This window comes from Protobothrops mucrosquamatus, unplaced genomic scaffold, assembly GCF_001527695.2.
Source record: "Protobothrops mucrosquamatus isolate PMUCROS unplaced genomic scaffold, P.Mucros_1.0 scaffold_310, whole genome shotgun sequence".
Lineage (NCBI taxonomy): Eukaryota > Metazoa > Chordata > Lepidosauria > Squamata > Viperidae > Protobothrops > Protobothrops mucrosquamatus.
In genome coordinates this window covers 1,039,762-1,049,229 of record NW_015386386.1, presented here as the reverse complement: position 1 = coordinate 1,049,229, position 9,468 = coordinate 1,039,762, and the positions used below count along the sequence as shown (strand labels likewise).

At 37.0% G+C, this 9,468-nt stretch overlaps 1 protein-coding gene across 2 annotated transcripts in view; it reads left to right on the top strand.

The window, feature by feature from the left end:
* Positions 1-9,468, top strand: part of ATP2B4 (ATPase plasma membrane Ca2+ transporting 4) — a 69,662-nt gene that overhangs the window by 11,170 nt on the left and 49,024 nt on the right. For both annotated transcript variants that reach the window (XM_015832162.1, XM_015832163.1), the window contains exon 2: positions 6,561-6,758. In XM_015832162.1, the coding sequence (XP_015687648.1) occupies positions 6,561-6,758 (198 nt within the window). The remainder of the gene's footprint in view (positions 1-6,560; positions 6,759-9,468) is intronic.

Sequence of the window (9,468 nt, the reverse complement as noted above, 5' to 3'; positions counted from 1 at the left end):
TATTCTGTAATTCAGAAAAAGTACTACCAGAATCCTTCTGACTTTTTGCCATCATAAAACTTATATGGCTCTCTTCTTACAATGTCCTCTTAGAAGGCTGGCCTGATTTCACGAGGGTATCTTTTAAAACAAAAGCCAAATATATTCCTTTCCCAGACATTTTACCTACTTAATCTGGTTGTATCTATCCCCCACTTCTTGTTAGAGGTTATTTTTTATGAGGTGGTTGTTTTAGTTCCTCATTCCCCCAGAGAAACTTTATTCAAAGCCACAGTGAGGTAGGAAGCTTCTGTTCTTAATTAGCTGCAGTTTAGCAACAAATCAGAAGTTTAAATGATGGCTAGTCTGGTTGAAGTTGACTCTGCTTTCATAACACACTTCACAATAGCATGTTTAAATGATGTGTTTGAGTGTTCCTCCACAGTTAATGGCTCCTGCTACAAGTAACTCGAAAGGTGCAGTTTCCATCCATCCATTTGTAGGTACATTATGTGAATGCAAACCATATGCTATTTCTATTTGCTGCAGATTGCAGTATAAATGAAAAATCTAGTTGAAAGTTAACCTGACTTATCAGAAATATTACCGCCTTCATTAGCATCAATTGCAAGCCATTCACAAATGGTTTGGAAGCTGTGCTTATCTAGCCATGTGCAATGTACGAGTATGGTACAATCACTGTTCAACATAACCATGCAATGGAGAACTGTAATATATTTTAACAAGGCAAATTTACCTGCATCAGAAATCCATAGTTAAGACAAATTACACTTTCTCAGATTTAAATACAATTGCAAGTCATGGTGAATTTAAAAATGGAAGTAAATGCTTCTGAAATCCTTGGGGCCATGCATGAGTACATGCACTTTATCATCAGCATAATAAAAATTAAAGTGATTAGCAAACCTAACCTCACCATAGGCTCTGCTTCCTGCCAGCGATTTGGTATACTGGCTAGGAATTATACTAGTCCAATACATCTAGAAGGTATCAGTTTGGGATGGTGGTAGTATTTTTTGTATTGTTTGACTCCCAGCCTGAAGATCACCATTGTCAGTGTGCATGCAGAACCTCCCTTGATGAATTCAAAGCTCTGTGAAACACCTGGGTCTTTAAAGCCTTTTTTATTTATTTTAAAATTGAATGGAAAATTAGTACAGTATGCTGCAAAAGCTTAACGATAGTGTAGTCAGTGTATTTACTCTGAAGTCAATCTTAGTAAAAATAATAATAAGAACTATCATCATCAGTGATTTTGCTGGATCTTTGTCCCCCTGTTCAGACAAAAGGAAACTGAGGTGGTAGAAAGTAGCCTAAGAGAATTAGAAAGGATGATAGGGAACAGTTTTTGATTTTTTTGGTTTATCAGTGTTTGATGATGTTTGAGGAAAAGAGAGCTTTGAGAGACTATATGATTTCACCGAACATGTTTCAACCTATTAGGAAAAAAAGGGATTGACATGGTAAGACTGTGCTTGCCTTGCTTATGTTTATATAAATATAGCCCCAGAGAAATTTACAAACAAGTCTTTCCTCCCAGATAGTACGGAGTTTCATCCTCTTTTCTCATCTTCTTCCAACCCTCCTTGTTTTCCCAATGCTGCTAGATTTATTATTTTCCAATAAGAAAAAGAAAGTAAAAATAATAAGTAATCCCCGACGTGATTCTTATTAATAACATATAAACCTAGGGACACGGAGAGTGGAAACAAAGAAATGATCTCTCTGTCACAAAATGCCTTCAAGGAAACAGAAGAGCGCTGCTGTCAAGTCCAGCATATTTAGTCAAGTCCGGCATTCTGTTTCCATGGTAGCCAACCAGATGTCCATAAGAAGCTCACAGGAAGACAAGAGTGCAATAGCACTTTCCCATACATGCCTCCATAATTACTGCTGCCTCTGGTGCTGAGCCAATACATAGGCGTCATAATATCCATAAGCAAAGTTGTATAATCTCTTTTTGGCAGAGTTAGAGGCTATTCCTAAACCATGTAATAGACAGTTCCATAGTTTCATGCTTTATGAGAGTGTTTACCTTCTTTGAAGATTGCTCCTCTGCCTCAGGGCCCTGGCCGTGTCTTTGGATGGCTTAGTATCATAGTAACTTTTTTTGTAAATTCAGCATCTCTTGTGCCCGCTTCACCCTTAGGATCTTGAAACACTGGGTAACATTCAAACTTTCCTTAAAAGAGCTGTATTAGAACAGCTTGTTTTGGATTAGAAACAAAATGTATTTTTCTCTGCACCATGTGTGTGTGTGTGTGTGTGTGTGTGTGTGTGTGTTGAGGCCAGCAGATTTTAGTAATTCAAGAAGGTTCTTCCTTGACTTGCCCCTTCATGCATTTTGCCGGGGCAGGAATGTGGATCTCTGAGGAAAGTTTGACAAGTCTTCCTGAATTTGTGCGGCTGCTGGGAATCCAGAGGAGCATCGCATCTATCACAGAAACTGACATGCAGGTGGTTACTATGCAGAACCATTATTCTGACCTTTTCTGATTGAGCTAGGCATTATGAGAGCTGCCAGGAATCCGATTCTTGAATGTTTTAAGGGTCAGTTCCAAGTTTTAGTTGCTCTGACAGCAGAAAGTTGCAGCGATGATCTTGAGAGATTGAAACTTGTACAGCTTTAAGCTGTAAGAGGCTTGGTTGATAGAGCTGTGGCTAAGTATGAATATAGTATGTACACACTTCCTTTTTCTGCCAAGGTTTTTGTTTTCTTATCCCTGGACAAGTCCATATACTCTCTTGAGGAATATCAGTTATGCCCAGAGGTATTTGAGTATTCATTAAAATTAGTTTGCTTAGTCTTCGTAAATAAAAGCCACGATGGTATAACAATTAGTTTGTTGAGCTAGGATCATGGAAATATAAAACCTAGCCTATCGTAAGAAGTTGTTGGACAGATGAATTATTGTGCTCAACATCCTGAAGAAGACTAAACCCTTTTTGTTTTTAGATTTTTGGGATGGCAGTGTACCAATGGAGATATGTAAATATTTTTGTCTGGTAAAACACGAAAGGAAAAAAATGGAATGTTATTCTGAAGAAAACTCAGAACAAATCAGTTCTTTAAAACTGTCATTTCATTGTAGTGAAATTACTTCAAAATATGGGTTGATTATAAAAAAAATTACAACGATATTCTTAAAGCTAAACCTCATTCCTCCCATTCCACCCCACTTTGTGTTTGTGCATCATGTGGGAAATGGTTTAATTTTGGTGACATTCTATAACAGTGGTTCTCAACCTGTGGGTCGGGACCCCATTTGGGGTCGATCGACCATTTCACGGGGGTCGCCAAGCAAGGCTGTCCGCCATTTTTTTTGTCCGCCATTTTTTCCCCCTTTTCCGGCAGGTGCCTTTTTTCCCCCTTTCCCCCTTGGGCTGGGCCAGCTGGTGGTCGGCCTGCTCCGTCTCTGCCGCTTGCCAGCTATGCCTCGGCCGGCGCAGGGGGCGGAACCACGCATGCGCGGCGCTCCCGGGCAGGGAAAGTCCTCGACTTACGACCGGTTTAGTCCTCGACTTACGACCGGTTTAGTCCTCGACTTACGACTGGTTGGGGTCGCGGCATTAAAAAGGTTGAGAACCACTGTTCTATAAGGAGGACCAAAGAGAAAAACTTCCTGGGTGAAATGCTTTCAGCAATAAGTCAAAGGATAGTATGAAAGCCAGAGGCTATTATTGTTAGTAATGTTTATTTATAAAATGTTTCAGAGATTAGAAGAGTAGTGAATAGTTTGGAAAAAATATTTTTAGACTTCTTAAAGTTCCCAGTGACAAACAAACTCTTTTAGATCTCTGAGGAGTTTATTCCCTGCCATTTTTCCAATCCAGTAAAACAAAATCTTCAGGCATACTGCATGTGCTAACATTACATGATTTGAATTTAGCAAAATAAAGTACTCAAAACAGATGTTTTCTTTGTAATATTTAGGTTTTACCTAACACCTCTATAGCACTGTGATTCTTACTTGTCCCTAAAGACGAGGAAGCACCACAGCATTGCCATCTGCTTTCAGTCTACTGGTGCAATCCTCTTTCCCTAAAACTGACCCATTTTCAATCTGGTTATATAAATGTAGCAAAATAAATAATTGCAAGTTTTGAATGTATGTTAACTTACTATAGTGCTTAAATGCAGGTTGTCCAGTTTCAAAAATTTATAGGTTGGTGGTAAGTGTTCATAATATTGCTTGACCAAATAAGGTGATGAAATCTGAAGTGGAGAAGAGGGACAGGAGTTGCTTCACCCTTTGGCTGTTCCCATTCTTCCATTCTGTGCTGAAGAAAGTTTTTCATGTTTATTTGGTGACCATGAAATTGGCTGACCTTACATGCTGTTCTGTCAACTTTTCTCTGTACCTCGCTGATAAACTAGAGTGAACTTCCAACTTTATACACGAGCAAAGCCAGTCACTGTTTACATTCAAACTTGATAATTTATTCTCCCCATTTCACCCCACCCCCATATTCCATACCAGGCCATAATATATTTGCCTATGGGAGTCAGCTAACTTTTGGGATGGCATTGCTCTTCTGATGAAATGGCCTAGCAGCCATAAAAGAAAGAAAAATCTTTCCTGACACAGGTATATAGGTTTGAAAAAGTCAGGGATGCCTTTTGGGGATTTCATAATCCTTACATAGATAACCCTCAATATTGTATATAAATACTTTCATCTAAATATATCATTTTTTATGTAATTTGCTTTTTTCCACTCACAAAGCCATAAATAAATATGAGCACATCCTATTATAGCTTATCGTGATGTGAGAATATTCAGAATGGTGATCTGATGACTTATGTTATTGTTGTTGATCGTAATTTGAGGGAAAGCTGCCATTTATTTAAATCAAATTTATATGGTTGCCCATCTCAACAAGTGACTTTGGGCAACAAATAGAATTAAATTAGACTGTGTTGGCATTTCTCTGATTTTTAAGAGCTGCTTTTATAATATGAGATAATATGATTCAATAAAAATACAGAGTAACCCCTATTATAGGTAGCTATTTCTATCCCTCAAGCAGTCAAAATATAATTCTCACGGAGGAAACTCTTAATGTAAGAAAGCAATGTTTAAATAGGAATGAATTATTTCACTTATTTTTACAACATTTGTTAGAGAATGTATGTAGGAATTTATTTTTTAAGGTGCAGGTGTACCTATTTAATATTTCAAAACAATCCCATAAATGAAATCACTTATTCAAATAAAGCAGTTTGAATTTCTCTGCATTGATTTTATGCTGTTGTCTTAATACATTCTGTGCCATGTTTTCCAGAATCATATATTTTCCACACAAGTGGGAAAAAGAACAGGTTGATAATACTTTAAACAGCTGTGTGAAAATCAGCATAAAACCTAAAAGACAGCTGCATAGATCACTATCAATCTGTTCAGCTGTCATTTAGTACAGTTGACTTTGGCCTGAGTTATTGGGAAAAGTTAAAATAAATTGAGACGGATATGAAAAAAGGGTTTCCTAGAATGCAGACCATGAGAAATTTTCTCAGGCTGATGCCATTGTGATTTCTGCACGACCTTGAGAAATTGCAAACATGTTTTCTAGCATTTTCTTCACAGACATATGAACTGAAGCTTGTTTTGTGTAATAGTGGCTTTAATTGAGTACAACTTTTAAATTGGCTGTTGTAGCAATAGGTTGCGAGCGGAAAGTGGTAGTAACTGCTCCTAAATCTTAGTATTACATTTACAGGAGAAATCAACATTCCCTCTAGATATGTGGAGTTCAGTTCTCAGACTTCTCAGCAATGGCCATGTTAGTTAAGAAATTCTGAGTGTTGAAATCCCAGAAGGATACCCAGACTGAGGAAAATTAGGTCAAGCTTGGGTTCTCCAACAATGTTGTACACTGAAATATCTGTGGGACATAGGTAGCCTTCCTGTTTATAGTTTTAATAATGCTGTATGAGTTATTTTGCTGAAATGGAATTTAAAGTGAATAAAGAAAACAGATTGGCCCTAGTGAAGTCTAGTGAAACTCTTGACTTATTGATTCCTATGGGAAGACCCATTGTCTTTTTGTAGAATGTCTGTTTCTTTTCTAGTAAATGGAGCAAAATAACAACAATAGCAGCAGCAGAAATTGGGGGTGCCCATTTTTCATAGCAAATATCTGATTCTCTATCTGTATAATCATAAACTAATGCAGCAGAAGATGGTGCACAGCATATCATAATAGCGATGTTGTCCATGACAGACCTAAATATTGGAACAGATGCTCTGAACTGCCAATAGGTAGAAATATTCAATTTCAGAGATACTTAGGTTTTTCAGAGCTATGGTGCATGTTTTTGCCTCTTTTTGTTCTGGTTTTCATTCCGTTCCCCAGGTTTTCAGCTTATTTTAGAGAGCATTCTTCCATGAGATTTATTTGCAGGCAGAATTTAGTACCAAAGAACACTATGTTTTCACTTGCAGGAAATTATTAAGTTGTAGAAATAATGGACAATATGGAAGATGCTTTAGAGAAAGAGATGAAAGGGAATTCATTTTCTTGATGTAATGTTTAATTTCCCTTTTCCTTGCTTGCAGGCTTGTCTGGGAACCCAGCAGATCTAGAAAAAAGAAGACAGGCATTTGGCCAGAACTTCATTCCACCCAAAAAGGCCAAAACCTTCCTGCAGTTAGTTTGGGAAGCATTGCAGGATGTCACATTAATCATCTTGGAAATTGCAGCCATAATTTCTCTGGGTCTCTCTTTCTATCATCCTCCTGATGGCGACAATGAAAGTAAGTGAACTGCTTTTTCTCAATAAACATTGGGCAGATAGTGGTATCTCTGCTGTGATCCAAGAAGGCTGCTGTACATCCCTGCATATGTTGAAAAAGCAAAAACATGTTCAACTAGTTCACTATTTCTGTCAGATTATTAGAGCAGGTTGCTCACTGACTTTAGTGCTTGAAATTACAGATGACATGAGAACAGATTGGGAGGCAGAGAAGGTCAAGGCTAATGAATGCCAGACCAATCTCTCCTACAGCTTAAAAATGGGGCCCTGGCCAGCTGAAATATGTCTTTCTTTATCCTAAGGGCTTGCTGTTTCTGAATGGATGGTTCACCTTGTGACAACAAAGTAAATCACATTTCATAGAAACAATATTTTTGAGTATGAAAGACTGTTGACTGTTTCCTAGATCCCTCTGTGAGAATATTGTCTGTGCTGAGTTTTCATTAGCTGAATGGTTTAATATTCTTTCATTCTTTGTTCTTTCACTTTGATGACTATTAAAATATAGATTTTGTCTCTTTCTCCCCTTCCTGCCCCCCAGTTGTATTTGTTCCTGGCAGCACTTTTAGCTTAGTGTACAATGCTGAATTCAGGGTGAGGGTAACATAACACCTGATCCAAGAATGTACTCATTTGACTGATTTTTATTGTCTGAAGCTTCACAAACCCAGGAAATTGGATGCTAATAGGCATGTCCCATGATTGAAGTATTAGAAGATGCATAAAAGTAAGATATTCTATGTCATCCTTGATACTTGATTCTATAAAGGTAATGCATATTTTGCATGATGTGGCTTCACTTTCTTAGCTTTGATGGTTTAGCCAACATGGGTAAGCTTTAAATCTTAAATTAACAAGAGGGTTTTTTTTAGGAAGAAGAGGGTTATCAATATCCACCTGAAAAATTCCTGTTCTTGCAGAGAACACCGCTTCTCTGGTGTTTGAAAAGAAAAAATTATCACTAATATCATCCATCATTACCAATGTATCTTAATGTGTTTTCCTTCTTAGGTTTATTATGATACTAATGATTTCTTTCATGGTGAATGCTTTCACAGTTTTGTTTGAAATTTGTGTTTCTTATATAAACTAGATATTCCAGTAACTATATTTATTTATTACAGTGAATTGAAAGAACAGAAGAAAATATTTCTAATTGAACTAAGCAAAATTTAAACAGGGACCAAGGTTTTGAAATATCTAGAAGCTTCTTTATGCTAAATTATAATAAAAAGGAAAGACCCTGGGTTGTTTATTTAAACTTTCTTCTCTAAGTTTACAATGAAAGATTTAAACTACAAATGGAGACTGCAATTATATTCTGATTGCCCATTAAAAGAAATAAAACTTACATAATCTAGTACTACTGTAGGCTGTTTCTATTTAATTTGCTTATACACATCCTTGTGCTGGCATACAGCATGGAGGCCTTTGCCAGTAACTTTTGAATTGCTGCTCAGAATTTTATAAAAGAAATGAAGAGTTACCTTCCTTCACAATTCTGAATAAAGTATATTTGTTGGCATATCATCTGTGTTACTAACATTTGACTGAAATAGATCATATACATGTCCAAAAATGGCTTAAAAAGCAGTGTTTTTGTCAGTTTGAAATAAGCTTAAATTATAGAGTGCATAAAATCATAAATGCCAAGTTTTATAAGTTCATTTTCATAAGAAATAGAAATGTAAGACATTTAACTTTTTTTATTGTTTTTGGAAACCACATTAACTAACGTTATATTGATGCACCCATTAAAAGGCATAAAACAAGCCAAGTCCCAGGTAGTAAATAATGCCATTTTGTTAATTAAAAAGTAAGGCAATATTATTTGCAGTAATTTAAAGGTTTTATTTTTGAGTTTATAATGTGCAGCATATCAAACTTTAATAAAATATGAGACTATATTTGAGTGCTGATCTACTGAAAGAGTAACTCAGTATTATGTGAGTCATACAAAGCCATAAAATAGAAGATGGACTTTTAGATGGTGACTATTGATCATACAATTGAAAATACTATGATCATGTTGATATTCAAATAATCACCTGGATTTAGGTAAGGATCAATGGTAAGATATGACACTGTAAAAGGTATAAAGAGAAAAATGCATAAGAGGTTACAAGGCAACTCTGTAAGCCATGTAATTTTCAAATTTGGCAACTTTGGGATGTGTGGACTTGAATTCCCAGAATTCTGGCTGGGGAATTCTGGGAATTGAGGTCCACACATCTTCAAGTCTGAAAAACACTGCTCTAAGCCATTCAGCAAAGAAAGAAAGAAGGGAATATTTTGCTCCTTTCTTGGTTATATCGTTATTGCTGCTGTGAATTGGTGGTTGAAACTTAAAGTGTATTTCTGAGACCATGGAGATTAAAGAAGGACAACTGAGAAGGAAATGCTATGCCCTGTCTAGTGATTTTTAAGATATCCAGAAGCTTCTTGCTTTGAGAAGATCAGATCCCTTACTATTTTATCAACTTTTAACTAGGGATTAGCTAACTATCGTCCAGTCTCCAACCTTCGCTTTGTGGCGAAGGTTGTGGAGAGTGTGGTTGCATGGCAGCTCCCCCGACACCTGGAGGAAACGGTCTATCTAGACCCGCTCCAGTTGGGCTTCAGGCCGGGATACAGCACGGAAACGGCATTGGTCACATTGGTAAATGATCTCTGGAGGGCCCGGGACAGGGGTTGTTCCTCTGTCCTAGTTC